Here is a 21,384-nt window from a genome sequence, read left to right on the forward strand (position 1 = left end):
TTGTTTTTATCAAAGTACTTCACTTTCACATGTATCTGTATATATGGTAATCGTCATTCTCTTTTGTCTCTTAATTTCAACAACAAATGCATCTTATACATATTTTGTGTAGGCAGTAGGTACATGTACTATAATGTACTTTGCCGTTACGTTATTTTAAGTTACTGTATCTGTAAGCTCCACCTGTCTGTTTATTGAGGTCGGTGGAACGTGACACGCCCATACCGCCCATAAACTTTTAATTATTTACAGCTTTCGAAAGCATCGCCTCCACTTTGGTTTAATTCTAGGTCGTACGAACAGCGAATAACAGAAAAAGTTAAAACCCCCACTTTGGTTTAATTCTAGGTCGTACGAACAGCGAATAACAGAAAAAGTTAAAACCCCATTGATATTCACAAATACCTAGCTATGTCCTGCGTTGCGCATGCCATATCTGTACATACAGAAATAGAATGAAATTTCTGTGTAATACTCATAGCCACAGAGCTTCTCTGAAACTTCCAACAGCCTGAGCGATTTGTAAATAACTGTAATATATTCTGTATCTTCATAGCTCAAACCGTTACTTAAAAGTAAACACATCGTGATTTTGTAAAAACGTTTGTTGACCTTTAACTGTAAAAAGTGAACGCGGTATAGGTTTCAATTAATAACAAAGTATTAATTTTAACAAATCAGTTTTAAATTTCTGCAGGCCATGTCGGCACTTCCATTCATGGTAATCCATCTGGCACAACGGGATCGATCTGTGCACCGTTTTGCATGATAAGCGGCTCCAGCGTTCGGAAACGCTGTTGACTTTACCATTAAGAGTAAACAGTTTTCGCATCCGTAATAAATATTTCATCTTGACTTGTAAAACAGGTGCATCGAATGCGGGGAAAAAGTTTTCTGAATAGCCTGCGCAGTCGAGCGTAGCGATAAGGCTGACCATAAATATTTATTACATTATGTCCCTGATTGATTTGTCTTTCCGGTTGGAGCGACTCTTTTGATGTACGGACGCACGGCGTGCGGGATCGGGCAAACCTTCGGAGAGATCTATGATGCAGTGCGGCGACGTGCAATACAACCAAAAAATTTACAAGCGAACAGTGGGGATTAGGCTAATAAAAAGACATGACTAGCGTTTACCATGCAGCTGATCTCTGGATATTCCCCGAGTACTTCATATACATATATGCAACACACTCGAGCAAACGCAGGCCATTAGATGCTCAGCCTCTTTCTGTCTCGACTCTCTCGCCCTTTTGCCTCGCTCTCTCCCTGCCCCCTGATTGGCATGGGCCGTGATGTGAAACGCAGTGTAATCGGTGTGAATGGTTGGCGTTATAAAGTATGGATTTTCGTCCTTCTATTCCCGCATCCATATAATACAACGGCTGGTGTAGTTCGCTGCAGCAGCTGCCTTGTTGCCGGTCGGTGTGTGTGTTCCCGCGAATCCATAGACTATAACGATTCCCATCCAGAGAGTGTGTACCCAACATGAGACGCACACAACACACCCTACGCAGCACACACACACGCACACAACAGACTGTGTGCTGCAGTAGTGCATGGTCCAGACTGAAAAGGAAGCCAGGGCTCTCCTATAGTACCCAGCACACACACACACACACACACACACTATGCATGTAGAGCATATAGGGGGAAATTTTGTAAGCAAGTTTAAATAGACGGCATGTGGAGAGCGGTGGCACTCGAGTTTGTGAAAACCGTTAGTTGATGAGTTTGTGGAATGAATAGTCAAAAAGGCCGCAAGAGACACGGCTGGAGGTAAAACATGGGATATATTGAGGAATAATGCGGCGTGTCATGTGTAGATTACAGGAATAACCGTCTAATGCATACATGTCCCCGTGTTTAGACGTGTGTAATGCCGCACCACAGCGTGTACCTTTTATGTATCTGCCGTTCCTGTTAAACCTGGCTGTGCCGTGTGCGACAGCAGCGGTTTTTCGCCCCAGCAGATCAGATTCTTTCTGCGCCAGCCGAGACACAATTTCCACTGTGCGTATTTTTCAATCTTAGCCCCCGTACCACGTCTTTCGCTTCCGCAACGGAAATGAAGATATTACTGTAAAGATGAAAAATCTCCTTCGTATTCCGCATTTCTGTGTGCTTCCGCAATCAACGCATACACCTGGATGAAATAATGGTCAAGTGATTATACAGCGGCTGGAAAGTTGAATATACGTCTAACTGTGATATCCAACTGGTTTATTCTGCATTTCTGGGAGATTGTTTAATGGTTAATCCACGGGAAATACGTCAGCTGGAGACGGCAAACGAGGTCCTGCCTCACAGCCGGTTCGACAATATCGTACACGCGGTCATTTCCTGGACATAAGTAGGACTGATTGACCAATCGATAATTATCGTGCCGAGCAGAAATCTGCTGTGTACGTACCACTGACATGTATCCTGTAGGTGCATGTAATACAAACATACACGTAGATTAATTACATATGGCCCAGTGGTCACCAAAAATCGATAGATGCATATATAAAACGCATATTATTACTGTCTATTTAAAGTTGTACTGGTATCTTATCTTGTACGTACGTGCGTAATGCTGTCAATCTCAATGGCCTAGTTGGTCACACATTTTTTTTAATTTGAACAGAAAAGCGATATCCTGTGAACAACAGCATCTGGACATGTTGATTTAACATCCAAGCATGTTAATCACATCGACGTAACTGTAATCAACTGTCGTCTGATCTGTCATGCACACTCGCCCTCTCAATTTTCCGATTGGCTGCCTAGTGCCGAAACAACTGCCATGAGACAGTAATAATGCCTTCCCCATTTGCCCAATGTATGCTGACCTATCGCCAAGCCCGATAATCACCAACTTTTCTGCATTGTACTCTCTGTTGTGCATCTGGTGTCGGGTTCATTGTGTTGACATTATTTTATCGTTTTTCCACAGGGCAATATACAGTACAATATTGCTCTGCACTCATCCATCGTACACTGCCTTGGCCTTAATTGCGCATTCCGCTAACTTGTAAGCGAAACGATGAAAAGCCCATTATCGACGACAATCGGCTGGCATCCGTACACATCACAATTGCTCAGCGATGCACACTGGCGTAACGTGGTCCACTGCCGTGTGAACGTTTATATATTGCATAAATGCCGTGTACGGACATTTTGCTGGCACTCCATGTGCTAAAAAGAGGTCGGGATTGTGTGAGATTTTACGAGTTTATCCTGACTGCACATGCAGTGGAGCCAGAAAGAGTCCCTTTTTAAGTGACTAGCAACTGGTACAGAAAAGGAAGCGAGCAAGGATCTTAGCCCAGTGAAAAGGAGGATTATATAAATCGTACCAGTGACAGCATGTGAAATAGCAAGAGGAGAGGGAGAGGAGAAAGAACAGTCTCGTTGGTTACGCGCACCCATCGATCGGGTGCGCGCACTCACACACATACACACTCGGATCGCATATCCCTGTGACCCCTTTTACGCAGCATCACACCACTAACCCAATCGATTCATCATGCTGCAGATGTACGGTCAGAGTCGTAATACCGGCGGTGGGGGAGGCGGCGTCAGCTCCGGCTTCTCTAATCCCGGACCACTTCCTGCCGCATCATCGTCGGCTACGACAACAGGCGGCAGCGGTGGAGGCGGCGGGAGTAGTGGTGGCATGCAGGGCATGGCAGGCTACAAGGTTATACGCGGCGGGCTACCTGGATTTAATGTCAGATCCACACACCGCGGTCAGTCGCCTACACGCGCTCGCGGCCAAGAGCGGGATCGCGAGCGGGATCGCGATCGAATGTATCAGCAAAACTACTCATCCGGCGCATCTGGTCTCGAGCGGGAGCGCGGGGAGCGGGACGGGCGGGCGGAACGTGAGCCGCGCCATCGTGATCGCAATGCCTTATCGACACCTGCATCGGCCCGTGAGTCGCCCATTACGCATGGCGGCGGTGCGGCCAGTGCCGCGGCACGCCGCTCACGCTCCGGCGCCAATAGCCCACTGATGTATCGCAATCAGAACGAGGTGCTGGAATCCTATCCCAGTCGGTACAATGTGGCCGAACAGCAGCAGCAGTCCTACTTCTCCGATTCCGCTGCCATGGGCCACATGTCCACCCTACCCAAACAGTCGCGCCAGTCCAGCCCGGCACGACGCGGCCAGCTGAACCGGGCACGGAGTTTAACACGCGACGAATCACTGGACCGGGAACTTGCTCAACGTGCACAGCGCAATCTCCGCGATCGCTCATTGGATCGAGAGTATTTTAATTATCAGATGGCCAATCAGAACTCCTATGCCACCTACGATCCACGGCGGGAGGCGCGCGCACGTTTACGGATTGATTCCGATATGCCGTATAAAAATCACCTACTGGATGGTCAGCATCCCGGTTTATATGACGATATGGATACCGGTTATAATGCCTACCAGAATTCCATGCCGCATAATATTTCGCACAATAACCTGGGCGCCTACAGTAATCCCATGGTCCGGACCAATCTCAGTATGCCCAGCGCGGCGACGATGCAGGCAGCGGATGCGGCGCTGGCCAGTAATTATGTGAATTCCCTGAGTATGAGCAATATGGCCGTCAATCCGGCCCAATTACGGACCATGCCGCAGATGGTCACCACGGTGCTGCCGGCACCGCAGATGACCACCGCCCAGGCGGCCACGACGGCGGTCACGCCCACCACGACCAGCAATGTGGTCAACACCAGCGTGGATCCCCTGCTGACACTGAAAACCCAGCTGCTGGAATTACATAAAATCAATCAGCAGTTACGTCAGGATATGGAGACAGCCTCGCAGAAATTACAGTCAAGTATGAGCAGTATTAAGACCTTCTGGAGTCCCGAGTTAAAGAAGGAGCGCGCACTGCGCAAGGAGGAAATTGCCAAATTTGCCCTCATTCAAGAGCAACTCAGACTTGCTAATTTGGAAAATCAAGTAAGTGCGAAAAAAATTTCCCTTAACCGGCAAGGCGGGGCACCGAGCGGGTAATCGCGTATTTATAATCCATTATCGGGCCATAATTATCCTGATATATTGACAATACTAATTTACGGTGTGATTCGGCATGCTGTGTGTAGTAATTTGTTCAGTGTGTCGGCACAACATCAGGCAATCATAACATAAATATAGCTCTGTGCTCGACGGCGGAATAACGGCATGCAACCCATATAATCTCCATTATGGCCGGGATTGCCGGCTAACATCGGGTTAAGGAGCGCGCAAATGCAAAAGCACGTTTTACGCCGGAAATGTGCCTTGAATGTACGCAATGGCTGGTTGCGACGGAAATGTTTAGGTGATCTTATGCATACACAACAAGCCCCTCGTTCTTTGATCGAGGGATTTGACTAACGCTATATCCCCCCTTTTTGCGCTATAGAATCGTAACTAATGCCGAAAGGAAATTTTGTTTCACATGCAGTGCAGCAGCGGTAATGCGAGAGCGACACAGCGCGGCTAAAGAGAAAACAACCTTTTAGTTTCCCTCTCAGGGGACGTTTGTTCCCATTATAATGTCAGCCCTAGCAGGCATCTGGGAACCGTACAAGGAGGATGGAGGGTCTTTTCATTTTGCGTCGCTACATACTTACACCAGTGCATTTTGCCCAAGAAGTGTGTGGTTTAGCTTGCATGATGCGCTGCATTAACGAAAACCGGATGCAGCCGGGATAATGTATAATACTTTATTTTTGCGTAACGACCACGGCGACGGCATTATTATCGGGCAGTGTATATTGGCTAGGATTTATGTTGCTCCTAGTTAAGGAATCGATTAATTCTCAACCAAAGACCGGAACATGTGAATTCATCGGTTTAGGGAAAGCACAGTATGTACTGCATATATACCGTAAGACTTGCACGCCGGTTACGTATGCATAGCGGCGTTAAAATTTCTGACAACTTGAAATGAAATGGAAGCGAAACAGTCAGTGATATTAGGTCTTTTCCATCATGGGCACTGTAGACATCCAGATAAAAGGGGAGAGCAGTTGGGATGATGTGTGCCAGTTGTGCAGGGCAATCTATCATTCTCATCAAGCGCTGCATCTCCAACTGGGATCATCGCCTTTGTCAGAAACCGCTATTATATGTGAATAATGACGTAACATATAGCCCATATACGGGAAATCGCCAGATTTCAACCCTGATTTCCCTCTTTCAAAATAAATGTATTTCAATACACATTAGTGATAATTATTTGAGATTGGGGTGCAAATTTAACATAAACCAAAGCGCAGTTCAGTTTTTTGGTAGCTTGTAATAAGCTTTAGTGTTTTTCGGCAGCCCAAATTTTTTGTGATTACACTGATTTGTGAATTTGACTCTTTCTCACAAATTCGAATGTTATAAATTAAAAATTCTCAAAAATATCTTCTTAAAATTACGAGGTTCGATCCAGACGGTGAATGACGCAAAGTTTCGAATTTTCTGGGCATTATAGACTTGGATGTTGCATATGTAATATTAAGCAAATATGTGGCGAGCTTGCTATCAAACCACTCTCGGTCACATAGCAAGATAAGAGATGCGTAATGTATAGGCTCCTTTCAAATGGTAAGAGTCAATTTTGTCAATATTATGTCAGTGTCGCTCAATATTTTGTGATGAAAGTTGCATAACAATACTGGATATGAAAGCGGATATCACATTTTTGATGAATTCCTTACGTGCTCCCTATTGATTGGTTTCGGTTGACTTTTAGCCAAAAAACACTACTGCCACTGTTCGGTATACACCGCCGCTTCACGGCCCCGCCACTTATATCGTTTACTCCCAAAGATCACTTCCTGCTGACGCAGGCAATTTTCAAAGTATCTTTGGCGTATCTACCGATCAACAGGGAATTTTTAGTATGAGGCAATGGAACTTTTTTATTCGTCGTACGAATTGTGTTACAACAGATGGCACATCTATGACCTTATAATAAAATGCAGCTGAGACAATTCATGGAAAGGCATGCAGTTTGTTGGTTCTACAATTTTTCTTTAAAAATGGTTGTGCTTTAGTCATAATAGTAAGTTAATCGATTGAAAAACGAAAAATTTCTTAAACTGAAAAACGACCTTATTTCTTAAATTACGCCCGCATCACATTATTCATATGCTATACCTGGTCAGTTCCTATGAAATTTCCTTTTTATGGTTAGCTTAGGTTTTTATTTGGATGAACTAGTATTTATTCGATTCACGCATAAGTGGATTGGAGTTTCCATAAATGTATTCCAACACATCCTAAACAGGTTATAATTAAAGAAAAATCTGTCTCCTTCCTCCTAAGTTTGAACGTTGGATATTGTACCAACATGTGGTTATAATTAAAGAAAAATCCTCGCGTTAATTGTAGAGATATTTGTTACTGTGTGATTGCGAGACCATAAAGCACTAAAGTTAACTGCCGGTGTTATAAATCGATAGCGGGCATCTGTTGCGAATTCAAACAATATACATAAGTGACAGTCGCGTAATGACAGGAACACCGGAACGCAGTCATGCGACAGTGTACGCAAGTAATTGTACGGTTCCCAGTATTGGTTTTACGCTGTGACCCAGTTCCCGCCGGTAGCCGAACGATTCAATCCGATACGAACTGCCGTGTCTAAACCGGTATACGCCCGCGTGTGCTTATATAATTATGTAATTTTTTTGACAGAAACACTCGCAAATCATCCAGCAGCTGGATGACGAGCTGAAGCGGACCAATCGCGATCATCGCTTCAACGGGCCGGCCCTCTATCAGGATCTGGAGTCACTGCGGTCAGAGCGTGAACGGCTAATTAAGGATAATCAGAATCTGCGTGATACAATACGTGATCTGGAGAGTCGTATGGATGCTCAACGTTTGACACTGGAATCACGTGATGAGAGTATAAAAAAGCTACTGGAGATGCTGCAGAGTAAGGCGCCGACGAGTAATCTGCGCTGGATCGAAGAGGAATTCCGCTCCGATCACGAACGGACACGACAGCGATTGTTCGAAGCTGAGAACCGATCACGCCGGCTGGAGGAGAATCTGCAGATGAAGCACAGAGAAATGAGCAAGATTAAAGAGGTCCTCCCTTACCATCATGTTAAAACTAACAACTGACTTTTGATACGTCTGAAAAGTTTTGTTTGCATGATGAGACTGACGTTGGGATCGGTGCGGTAAATGATACCGATGTGTCTTGTGTGTTTTACAGGACCTCAATATGCAAAGCGAAACATTGCGTCAGCTGCAGAGTCAATATGAATTACTCTTGCGTGATGGTGACCCGGCCTCTCGTGCCAGCGCCTGGCAGACCATTGTTGACATGAAGGTTCGTACAACATACACTGCTAAAAAACTGATTGACTAGTTTGGAAAAAATTAGACCATGCAGTACTTTGTATCGTTGCGGATTATTCCAGTACACATTATATCTGCAAACGAAGAAGCAAAATTATCCTCGCCTTTGCTATCAAAATTAGTATAAGTACGAGTATTAGATATATAGTGACTACTGGTCCCTTAGTTTCGAAGGCTTATGTGTGTTGAAAATTGCAATGTTCCCACAAAATTACCATAAAAAAATGCCTTCCATTTGGGTAGAGAGGTGGTGTTCTAGCAAAAATTTGCGCTATAATTTTTCTTGCAAGATGGTATGTCTACTTGTCCAGATGTCCCGTTACGTTGTGTGAAAATGTACTGCAATTAAGTAATTTTAAGAACCTACAAGCCACGGAGAAATACTGCTGATATCTGAACTGGAAGTACCAGCCATACGAGTAGTAGAACGCATATGTACTCAATTCGTAGATCGGGACTCAAAAGCTAGTTAATTATTCTATTTCTTTGTTTGACTGAACCCTTATCTATCGTAAAAGGACAAAAATTTATGCGCTTAAGTATGCGAGGAATTGCGATATCAAGTAAATAATTAAGAAATTCTGTTGTTAGTTAGGTATCACAACTGTCAAGTACAGCTCCCTTCTGATTTTCTGACGTAGTTTAGACTTCCTAAACGTACATTTATAAAAAATGTTTAAACTGGGGTCTAGTACTGATTCGATAGTTCAGATTTAAATAGAAGCATAGCACTTTGACTTATATTTACTGGTTAATAACTTGATGCGAGATTTAACTAGTGCTTTTGCAGTTTCAAGAAATTTCAGCTGGGTAATATAATGAAAACTTAATTATATCAGTTCTTAGCTAAATACTTTTATTACTTGCGAATATTTCATTTGCTTCGACACTAGAACGAAAGAAGTCGGAAAAATAACCACCAAAACTGTGAAAGTAGCCTCGGCTTATTGGAAAACGTATAGAAAGCACCTAACAGCCGATGACGATATACCGTATTTTATATACAGTAATGTAACAATCAAAAATATAGGACTATCTCTTTCTTGTAGACGTGTGTGATTGTCGTTTGAGGGCATTTTTGCATTTGATCTGCGCAAACCTTGTATGCAATTACTGTACAAACGACGTTTTAAAATCAAACTTAATAAAAGTGTTAACTAAAAAGTCTTACATCAGAGGCAGCAGAATATACTGCGCGCAGATCGACATTTCTGAGTACTTAACTCAAAGCTTAATTTGTCCAAGCGATATGAAACTCACTTTCGAGTTTCGACCAGTCCTACCGTTTTTGGCTATATACTCGCAAGTTTATTTTAGAATTTTTTTTTATACGAAGTACTGTACTTAGTAAGCGCCTGAGCGGCGCTCTTTGTTATGGGTATTGATTGCATCAGATCTTGATACCGCATTATTCTTTAATGGTTTACTGCTATTTTTAATGCTAAAAGTAAACCGGTAGAGCCAATTCTTAGCGGGCTATAATGATTGTTATAAAACGCTCATATATCAATAATTTGGATTATCTGATTAAAACAATATGGTATTATATGAGGAAAATTCAGTGAATGGCAATCAGCATTGTGTCAGTTTTCTCAAAAGATTTTTAGCAGGCTGAAGTCTCAGAACAGGGAATTGAGCAAAATCAAAGCTATTCAATACTATTGTCTTCAGAAAAAAAGTTTGACATTTAGATAACAATTTTTCTTATACAAATGGAGAGTTTTCTAACGCATTATGGGAGCGAATTATTCAGATGTTGTACAATTACGAGAAATATGATTTGACCTTTCAAATGTTTTTACTATTGTTCTCACGTTCAGATGTGTAGATTAAATTACGAACTTCATAAATTTAAAAAATGTCGTGACAGGATAATTTAAACTCGAAACATCACCGAGCTAGTTGTATATAGACTTCCCAATAGCTTCTGATGATTCAAAGAGTCATGCCACAAGACTTCCTTGGTTCAACTTTTTTAATTGTTGAAGAAAACGGGCAACTCTTTCATTCACTTTACATTAAAATACTGGCAGCGTATAAGTATACGCGAAAGAGAACATGTTGGTCATGAAATTTTTACTGCTTTATTTCTGGATGGACGCATGGTTGGCCTGCAGAGCTTTATCGTTCCTCCAGTACGAACCGCACACGGACCGCTAATCTAAAGGTTGTGTAGTATTACAGTAGTACCGCTCTATAATAATATTATTGTACAATGCATTTCGGAAGACTTGAGTTATGTAATACATTCCCGCTTGGTTGGGAATGTTTACGAGGCCATATGATTGCGCAACAGGAGCATTAATACTTCCGTAGAGCAGCATCAGTTTGCGTTTATACTGAGAAAACCAGCATTGTTCTGAGCTGCATGTGTTCTTTCAAGCAATCTTCAGGATCCATAGAAGAGTAATGCAAATTGCCCCACGTTAAAATACCAGCCTGCGGCTACGTACGTTTACAAATAAAATAATTAAGTTCTGTATGTGCGAGTATGAAAAGTTGCAGCGGCAATATTCCATGCAGCTGCATTTCTCATGTAATTTCGGTAAAGTAAAAATTGTAGGGCATAAAAAAATTAATGTTTACTAAAAATAAAGCTAGGCATTGAAGATCTACTGGAGGGCTAAAGATCAACCACAACAACGTTTTGGGCATTTTTGTTGGAGAATACAAATCTTTAAAATTTTTGGATGGGTTGATTCTGTTAAAGAGAATTATAACCTGGTTTCTTCACTTTTAGACCTGTTCTCTAAAACTTCTATTTGAATCAGCAAACGGAAGTGCAGGCGCTTTTTACAAGTTTTAGGTTACAACAATATCCGGAATATGCCTAACCATAAGAGTAGTGTACCGAAATAGTGTTTGGTATATGGATTTGCTTCTCATAACATGCAAAACGGGAATCTCTCTTTCCCCATTAGCAGTTCCAGCACCGGTTACAGAATGTAGTTTAAAGTTCGAACACGAAGTACTTCGCTAGCTATTCACTATAATTCTCTATAATCGCTACAATGAGTGAGATTTTTCGCTATAATTTTGTATACATCCTGCATCAACTGATACAGAAAACAAAAACATCAAAAACTTTTGCAGTGTATCCGCACTGAATGTGTGCTACCTGGTGCTCTCACCGTGCGGTAATCATTTTTACATTACATTACATTTTGCTCAATTTCCTGACCCCCGTGACGATTTAACAGCAGTCTCATATAATTAACGGGACCACAGTTTGTACATATACAAGTGTACTAACATTTAATCCATTTAATGGATTAAAGGTGATTTTGACAATGATTATGTACGAAGAAGAATTCCTGTATAAATTGTAGCAATTTCAGTAACCGGCATTTACGTGCATGTGTAGGTATGTTACGAGCGTATAACGTACTGGAATACTTAGCTGCTTTGTACAGAAACTGGAAGTCCCGGAGGCTCTGTATCGTTAATACCGGAAATAAGACCTGGTTTTCAACTAGTCATATTATTGAAAATATGCAATGGCATAAGCGGATACACAATATTTTCTCCTTTTATACAGGAAGCTCGAGTAGCTAGCCTGGAACGGGACATAAAACTGTTGGAAGACGAACTGAATCGATTTCGCGAGCAAACGGCTTCGATTGATCGCGACAGGAGGTTGGAGCATTCACGCCAGGGCGATATGCTGAAAAACCAGGAACGACAAATGAAAGAGCGGGTATATATACTCGTACACCATAATATAGAGCAATACACGTGCTGGATAGTCTATACGTATACGACTATACAGTCGACATTCTATGTAAATTAAATCGTCAATAAATTCCTAATGCTTATTTCTGGGGCAATAGATTGATGCATTAAGGGAAGAACTGACACGGAAAGAAACCGAAGTTGCAACATTAAAGACTAAACTCGATGCCCAAACGCAGCAGCAGTCGGATTATCAGAAGCACATTTCCGTCCTCAAAGAATCGATCACCGCCAAAGACGAACAAATTAGTGTGCTGCAATCTGACGTGAGTTATCAAAACAAAGAATCAGAGAATAACAAAAAATGTGAGCCATAAAATTTATTTTATCTTTGGCAGCTGGATGAAATACGCCGGCGATTAGAAGAAAAAAATGCCACAATTGAGAGAAAGACTCGATCGGAATCGCAGGCCATCGCTGACAAAAATCGCATTGCGGCGGAACTAACAGAAATTAAAGATCATATGGACATAAAAGAGAGAAAACTCAGCGTATTACAGCGAAAAGTAAGTTCTGTGCTTAAAATAAAATTGTAATGACTCTACTTTGTATTTTATAAATTTAGTGCAAAAAACTACTGACTACTCGTACTACGCTTTTGTATTACCTATAATATAAAACATTGTTAAACCCTTGGTTTAGTAAACGTTTTGCGCTTCCATGATCGCAACATTCAAAACAAGAACAGAGACGTTTCATAACATGTAAAGGATTATTATCATCGCGGGTAACTGGGGTGAGCATGCATGGCGATTTTCCAGTACAATTATTCCGTTATAGTAATCTAATCTTAAAATCTGCTACGAAGGTAAAATAGTTATTATTTTTGGACACTTAATACTTATTACACGATCAAGGTGTTGAATTAATTCAGGCCTGTGAATTGCCGTTTTACAACGTTATGTCCGACGTTACATAATATAAAAGTACGAGTAAATATATAAAAGCCTCTATATATTGCTAATACATTTGTAACTTAGCTAATTCTCCTTGTTAAATATGATAAATACTGTAAGTAGTGCACAAGCTGCACACTTTCCTTCGTTTTTACTGCATCCTCTGCAGTTTAAAAGATTAAAAGCTAAGGATGAAATCTTTCGGATTTAGCCACTCAATTTTTGAGAGACAAAAAATTTTGCTGATATACTACAAAAACAGAAGGCATTTATGCAACTTTTTCGAAGATTTCCTAATTATTTTAGCTCGAAAATACTGCCTGATATCGTTTCGTAATTGCACATTGTCAGTGCGCGAAGTTGTGTAGCAAATCGCCGCCTATTAGAATCTCGATCAACACGTTGCGCATTCGATTGTGCGCATATGCCATGTGTCCATTAAACGTTTTATGTTGTTCTTCTTAATAGCAAATCAATATTTCTTCCCAACGTTGGCATTTTTTTGTCAATAAGTGTTGTATATTCTGTGCAGCGTCACAGCGCGCGGTCGGTTTTTGAACGAACATATAACGATGCATGCTGCGGAGTTATGAAGCGATCTGGAACTTACACACTCTATTTACTTTTCGATTTCTTAATTCGATATCCTGCGGAAAGCTCAAAACTGACTTGTAAATTGCGCAGCTAGTCGAAAAGGGTTATCCGAACACAAGATATACGAGTTTGCCTTTTTCATTCTTTACCAGGCACTTTTAAAATTTGCGAAATTAAACTCCTTGAAAATAAATAAATTTACGTTGCACACGTTTACAACTTTACGGTAATCTGAAAAGAAGAAGCGGTGCCAAAAAAAATTCGGAATTCACACAATTGTACTATAATTACTAACAAAATGTACATATAAACTGAAGAGTAAAAATGCCGATTCGATTCCTTTAGTCAACTCTTTTAACTTAGTTATCCGTTTATTTTATTATTAGAGTTTTTCTTCACGCCATTATTGACATATAAATGTAGTTCTACGCTGCTTTCTGAAACAGTTTAAACAATGCGTTACTCTTAGACTATGATTATGATTATACGGGTGTTGCGAAGAAATCACGTACGAAAGTATACATATATAGACCGTGATCATTTTACTCGTAAGTATTGTATCTCAAAGTTAGCAGTTAAACCCGTACATTGTATTGGCAATTAGATACGTTTGTATTATTAATCTTAACCACAAATTCCACAACTGCTTACTTTTTACCATCTTTAGCGAATTTACCAGTGTCGTAAATATATGGAATTTTGTCGTAAATATATGGATGCATATGATACGCTGATCCGTTGACAATTGCTGCTGTTACCGGCAGCCAGACTTTCATTTTTTGGAAATATCACTTCTCCTTTTGGAGAGCAGGAAAGCGAGACAAGAGCGCACAGCCGTGGTATTAGGCGGAAACACGAAACCAGCTGAATCTACATGCGTATGCATGTACATACATTTAACAATTCATATTCATGGCGTACTTCCTTTCTATCCGGCATAAAAGACAGTGGAGTTTTGTGGGGATACCACACAAAGCAGCCAGGACAGGTCTAGCCGGAATAACAGCCCATAGGCATGTTTATCAATCGACCCTGAAGCCAATGGGAACGAATGGGATCAACTGTTCCGGGCGCCGGCCCCGCCCACCTCCTGGATGCTACCACACAATTACGAATCTGCCCTTCCGACTAACATATAAATAACAGTGCTTACAAAGTAGAGTGACATTCATTTTTCAGTTTAGATGCCGCAGTACAAAAGCATGTTAGCGCGGCGACAGTTATCAATGGCCGGGGACGAATTTAGTCCATCGTTTAGACGCGATTGACTCCTCTCGCGCGCTGTCACATAACATTGTACCGGCAATGTTATCCTGAACAATGGAGCACAATCGCGACTGGCGGTCGTTGAAGCGCTCCTGCTGGCAGCTGCAGTCGTTTGTGAGCAATTGGATTAGGATATTTAGATACACGGCTTTTTGTGTGAAATTAAATTGTGGAAAGCGCTTACGCGTTAACGCTGCTCCGTGGGATAAGCGGGCGTTGTCCCTATTGTACGGCATTTATGTTATATGTCTGTAACATTGTTTACATTTCAGATTGAGAATCTGGAGGATCTTGTTAAGGAAAAAGAGAATCAGTTGGAGTTGGCCAAGGGGCGCTTAGCCTCCGTGCAAGTCGATCAGTCCAGCCATGATCAGTCGCTAACCACCCTGGAAGCCGCACTGGCGGAGAAAGAGAAGCAAATCCAACGGCTGAAAGATCAACGGGATCGCTTAGAGAAAGACAAGCAAGAGGAATCGGAATTGCATCAACACGAAATTAGGGAATACAAAATTAAGATTGACAGCTTGGAGAAAGAAATCGAGTTGAAGCAGGTAATAGAAAAACTCAGCTGTCGCAGCTGCCGACAGGGAAAATCGCTTTTAGCGAATATATATTCCCAGCTGCACCGCACTGGTTACGCGCATTGGGCTACAGCCGCGCCGTGCCGGCAGAAATGCATTTGCACAGCGCGGCCGGCACGTTCCCTGTTCGGCGCATGCTGGGCAGTATGGGCACGTACAGACTATCGACTGAATCAACATAGGTTATATAACACTCTGCACCCGCCAAGTGGCCCGAGTTCGGGTAGCCAATGATACGAGACACTCCATTTCCGTTATGTAAAGTGTGTGTGTGTGTCGCGCTGGCTACTGCAATGATCGATCAGAAAAAATTAATCGATTTTTTGTCTCTTTATTTGCCCTGGCTGTGGCGCTACAGAAAACGCTGGATATGCTACAAAAGACCAATACCGATCTCAATGCCAGCCTGACACGGAAAGATGACGATATTCGCACTCTGGAGTCCACGGTCTACGACCTGCGCAGTCAAGTCAATAATCTCCGCTCACAACTACATCGCTCCCAGGAGACCGCTTCGTACCCGGATGCTGCAGCCGGTTATAAAGCGCAGGGTGAGTTGGCGGAACTGCGCCAGAAAGTCTTCACTCTGGAGCAGCAGTGTGAATTCCACAAGAAGGAGCGCAACAATACCCAGAGCGAGAATGACCGGCTGCGGCAGAAGATTCTGTCGTTGGAGCAGTCCCTGCAGCAGACCGAGGGCGAATCGGACCGGCTGCGCTCGCGCATCACCAGCGTGGAGCAGATGTTCGAGCGCACTCAGGCGCAGGATCAACAGTCCCAGGCGCAGATGCAGCTGTTTAAGGAGCAGAGTGCCGTCGCGGCGGCGTCCCCGGCAAGTAAGGCGGAGGAGAACCGCCTACGGGCGCAGGTCGAGGAACTGCAGTCGCGTCTCAAGAACCAGATGGATGAGGACCAGAACCGGATATTCGAGTTACAGGTATGATAACTATGAAGTATTGATCAGCTGGGTTGTCGTGACCCAACAAGTTAGCCACGTCATATGTGGATTTTGTCATGCTTGCCAAAAACTCAATGCCTCATTACTTACTACGTCGTACGATTGAATACATCATTAGAATTTTCTCGATTCACTTGCCAATCGGGATCGTTTAAAATTACTTATTCAACATTACTAATGACACTGGATACGCAAATGCAAAATAAATTTTATGTTTAAGTGCGAAACCAGTGGTGCAACGGTTGTGCATGACCTTTAGAATGACCACTGTCCAGCAAATGGTTAATGGGTAACCTTTGAAGTATCTACTAACTTTGTACAAGCAGAATTATATTTTTACAGTTTATGAACGCGATAAAAGACGCAGACTGCTTAAAATTAAAAACAAAACGGTTGTGACAGCTGGTGTTAATTGTAGGAAGAGGTAGGCAAAGTGAGGATGGAGAACGAGCGCCTACAACAAAAACTGCGTAATCTTCAACAGCAACTCGATGCGCTGAAAGAGGAGAAAGCCATCATCGAGCGCAACACCGAGCGCACAGCGCAAGACCACAGTCAAGTCCGTATCGAATCGGAACGCCTGCGACAAAAGGTCGTGGTCTTCGAACAGCAGATTGAAACCCTCCGCAAAGAGAGCGAAAAGTACCATGAGCGCTGCCGCCTCGTGGAGCAGCAGCTGGAGACAGCCAAACGCGAGCAAGTCCAAGCGGTAACCGAAACCGAACGCTGCAAGCAGCGGATGACGCAGCTAGAACAGCAACTGGCGGAAGCCCGTTCCCAAGCTAACCAGATAACGCGGGAATACGAGGCCGCCAAGCAGCGCTACGCGTCGCTGGAGCAGCAGATCGCCAATCTAAAGATTCAGATCTCCGACACCCAGAAGGAGACGGAATACTGGCGAAAGCAGAGCGAAGAGCTGGAGAATCAGTTGCGCAATACCAAGCAGCAGACGACCGCCAGTTCGCAGGAGACGGAAAATTACCGCAGTCGGGTCACCGCTCTCGAACAACAACTGCAACAAGCCCGCGAGCGCACGATTGGATTGGAGACCGAGATGGAATCCTATCGAGAATACTGCACCAAACTGGAAGAACAGATGCAACAAGTGCAGGACGAGGCCGAACAGCTGGCGCGGGATGGGGATATTCTCAGGCAGAAGTGTGCCAGTCTGGAGAAACAAGCCCAACAGAACCATAATGACCGCGGCTCCGCCCAGGCGGAAACCGAACGGGTGAGTGGAATTCCCAGAATAGTACACAGGTTTTCAGAATATTATACCGTAATAATTACCACGTTCCACTGGACCGTAAAAGCGTGAAATTTCGGTACGAGAAGTGTAAGTGCGGCAAATAACACTACTCAGTATGCACTATGCAGTCAGTAACTAACTTTATATGTGATCAGTATCGGTAACGGTTCACAATCAATCCCAGAAAATCTTTTTTAATCAAAACTTTACAAAACTAGGAATTTACGTATTTCTTGTGGGTATAAAAGCTTAGAAAAATTTGGATAGCAGTTCATAGTAGCGGACAACAAACTTATGACTCTATTTTTTGGTGGTCTTATTACAGCTTGTGTAGTTTGTGCAAAAGGTCACTGACCAATCACTATTTCAGTTAAATAAGCGAATGCTGCAGCTGGAACAGCAGTTAGCCTCCACCACCAAAGAACGCGATCAAGCGGCCCGTGAAGCCGAATCCCTACGGAAGATCTGCTCGCAGCAGGATGAGCAGCTCAACCGTACCCGCCAAGAGCAGGACCAGTCCGGATCGGAGGCCAACCGATTGTTTACATTGCTCAAAGAGGCCGAGGAGGAGAAGATGGCCAAAGACCAACAGATCAGCGCACTGCGCCAGGAACTGCAGCAGCTGCAGAGTCAAGCCGAGCAACTGCGGCGTGAACACGATGCCGATAAACGCCGCAGCCAAGAGCTGACGGAGCAACTGAAACGGCAGGCACAACAGCAGTCCGCCGCGCAGATGCAAGGCACGGAGGAAATTGCCACCCGGATGCGCGAGAAGGATGCACAGGTTGCTCAACTGGAAAGGGCGCTCGAGCAGAGTAGCTCCCTTACCATGGAACGCGAGATGATTGTAGCTCAACAACTGGAAAGGCTCCAAGTTGCTGAGGAAAAGGTGCGAGATTGTAATTATTAATCAGCTTTAACTTTTATAAAAAATTTAATATGGTTAATTATATATAAAAATATTGAATACAAACGCTATTGGCATCTAATCTGTTATCTGTACAGCAATGCCTTATTTGACGTCGGGCACCGGCTTCGTTAGTTATATTAAGATTAATTCTTGTTCACTGAGATGGCTGTCAATCTTCGGCCAGTAAAAATTTTTTATCAATGATTTAGGTCCAACAATATGAGCAACAGTTTAAGGAGATTGAGAAAGCGTACAACGAGATTGCTGCGGAGCTGACTCGTCTTCAAACGCAATCAGCCGGCAAGGAAGACCAGATTGCTCGTCTTATGGAAGATAGAATAGAAATGGAAAATGAACTGCAAAGACTCACGTAAATAATTAGACGGGCGCCATATATGCAGCTGTATAAGATCGGTGTTTCTTTGTAGGCAAGACTGTCTTTTGGCGGCTATAAGTGAAAAAATGGCGCATATTGAACTGAAAGAAACTGGACCGAAAAATGTGCGAACTGCCGACGAACTGCGCCAACTGCGCACCGAAAAGGAAAACCTGGAAAGGAGACTATCACAAATGGTATGACCTTTCTATTTGGCTGTCATATATGGAAGTTTATATGAACGATAAGAATTGTGTGCCGTAATAATTGTTAATACTGTTTTGTAATCCGTAGCCTCCTCCTCCTCCCAAAGCAAAGCCTTCCCAATCCCAACCACCCCAAAGAAAGTGAAATTAGTCCTCGCGCTGTTTCTGCGTTTTCCCAAAGCGTTACAGACCTCTCTATGGAAACCAAAGCAATATTTCCGGATCTTTTTTGTGACCATTCCTGATGCTCCGCAGTGTGGCGGACATCTGTGCGGCCTACGGGAAATACCCCACCGGTTGACCGGTGTTCTTGCTTCCATTTTAGGAACGCTAAATTATGAAGAATATTTCTCAACTGTGCTTTTATGATGACCCGGTTTTAGTTTGAAAAAGGAAAATCTAGCTTGGCTTGTTTAAAAAAACTTATTTAACAAATGCGAATGCTCTTTATACACTTCGTTTCCCTTGGTATGCTAAGCTGTTTATACATTCCAGTGAACTTGTACCAAAGATTTTGTCGAAGACTGTATTGAACCGGTGCCTGTTTGTCCTTGCAAGTGGCCGTTGTTGTCATGATTATGCATTTCTGGCGAGTTAAACTTATTGGCCTGGACAGCTATGGTCATTCAGTTACGAGATTTTAGTACAGTACTTACCAAAGTATAAGTACATTAATTATCCAACAACTATTTTCAAGGTCAAATTAAATAATAACAGCGCTTACGAGAAACTTAATAGCGTAAATGAACTGCTTTGATACTTGATAGTATTCCAGGAATACTAAGATAATGAAAGAATTGTCAGACAACAAACTTTTGTTATCCGATAACAAATAAATTAGCATGTAGGTAACCTCCGCGTTTATACACGTGTACGTTTAACATACTGTACTGTAATACTTACTAATGTAATTATTTTTCTGAATTTTTAATTTTAATTTAACGTATCGAATTTTCAACTTTCAATGCTAAATGCAAATCCTTCTACTCAGAAACCATCAAATTCATCAACTTAAAAAATGAAAAATCTTTAAACGAGTACAAAACGTGGAAAAAGTTCACTATTGTTACGAAAAAAGAAGTCCATAAACACTAACAAGTTACCCGGTGCTATAAAATTAAATGTTTGCTGTGGAGTACAGTTGGGGATTCCACACTGAAATATGCAATTTGAACGCTAAAACAGTTGGCGATACTGCTGGTCACAGCCTTCCGGTCAGCGGCACGTTTCAGCGACGCGATAGCCCATCTTCCTATGGAAGTAACCCAGACAGACCTCTACAGTGACCAGTGATGCGGTGGTGAGTTGGGTTTCCATGCAAAATTAATCCGGTTCTCATGCCATACAGTTTGGTCATCTCCGCAATCTATTAGTTCCGTAATCTGTCCTTTTGACGAAATAATTATTATTTTTCGTCGCAAGTTTCTATTTCGCAGTGATCGCAAGCAAAGGCAAGACGCCTTTTTTGTCGGCTTGCTGAAGTTATGTACAGTGCTTATATGCGTAACTTTACCTATACGCGTCACTTTTGTGTGGGTTGCACTAAAAGGACCCTTCCGTTTACTAGAGACATCCCTTTTTACAGTAATTACAAATGAATCAGAGCATGCCGCCGGATCGTGTGACCATTGCGCCACACTGCATCTGAGACAAGGAGGAGCGTATTACGAGGGAGGCGATTATGTTGTCACCCCATAGAGTGCGTGTTAGTGAGACACCTTGCTTCCTTTAAAGCTTCGACAATCAAAGCATGATGTTTTTTGCTCTGACTAACTATAATATTAACATTATTTATTATGATAAGAAGGCCGAAGGTAATCAATTTAGCAAAAAATTGGACTGCCTAGTTAGCTAAAGCAGAGATATTGTATATATGCTATTTACCGGTCATTTATGAAACTGGCTGGAGAATATTTCATGCATCTACACTCTACAGCAACCAAAAATGGGAAAATTTGCATTTGTGGAATCTTATCTTTGCAGCAAGCACATGGCCAAACGTTCGTTTTACAGCTGGTTAAATGTGAAGCGTGACCGGTAGGGAGCCTTTGTAAGGTCTCCTCTGGTGTGGCAGCTGTCAGGCATTGTAATTGTGATATGACCGACAATATTGCTCACAGTAAAAAATCAGAATACTAATGTGTCGCCACTTTCGACCGCAATATTTTATGCGCCCATTCCACTAATATACAGCGTCAGATATTTCCCGCTTTATTGTTTGAAAACTGTAACCGTATTGCAAACAAATTTCACCTGTGGAACTGCCCGCACTAAGCGA

General features: G+C 42.7%; 1 protein-coding gene across 1 annotated transcript; it reads left to right on the forward strand.

Annotated features, from left to right (window-relative positions):
- The first annotated feature begins 1,671 nt into the window (after positions 1–1,671).
- LOC129601727 (trichohyalin-like) lies at positions 1,672–19,712 on the forward strand. Its single transcript, XM_055500599.1, has 14 exons — positions 1,672–2,405; positions 2,630–4,948; positions 7,664–8,062; positions 8,193–8,309; positions 11,877–12,035; positions 12,169–12,336; positions 12,409–12,576; positions 15,099–15,377; positions 15,766–16,344; positions 16,784–17,596; positions 17,985–18,503; positions 18,734–18,894; positions 18,953–19,097; positions 19,195–19,712. The coding sequence occupies exons 2-14, from the start codon at positions 3,512–3,514 to the stop codon at positions 19,249–19,251; spliced, it is 5,001 nt and encodes a 1,666-aa protein (XP_055356574.1). The 5' UTR covers positions 1,672–2,405; positions 2,630–3,511; the 3' UTR covers positions 19,252–19,712.
- The last annotated feature ends 1,672 nt before the right edge of the window (positions 19,713–21,384 follow it).

The sequence above is a fragment of the Paramacrobiotus metropolitanus genome, unplaced genomic scaffold (genome assembly GCF_019649055.1).
Source record: "Paramacrobiotus metropolitanus isolate TYO unplaced genomic scaffold, Prichtersi_v1.0 Parri_scaffold0000270, whole genome shotgun sequence".
NCBI classification, from domain to species: domain Eukaryota; kingdom Metazoa; phylum Tardigrada; class Eutardigrada; order Parachela; family Macrobiotidae; genus Paramacrobiotus; species Paramacrobiotus metropolitanus.

Coding starts and splice junctions, on each gene's coding strand:
- LOC129601727 (XM_055500599.1), top strand. CDS start 3,512: ATGCTGCAGATGTACGGTCAGAGTCGTAATACCGGCGGTGGGGGAGGC. Junction 12,337..12,408: donor TTAGTGTGCTGCAATCTGAC/GTGAGTTATCAA, acceptor TATCTTTGGCAG/CTGGATGAAATACGCCGGCG. Junction 18,895..18,952: donor AATGAACTGCAAAGACTCAC/GTAAATAATTAG, acceptor GTTTCTTTGTAG/GCAAGACTGTCTTTTGGCGG.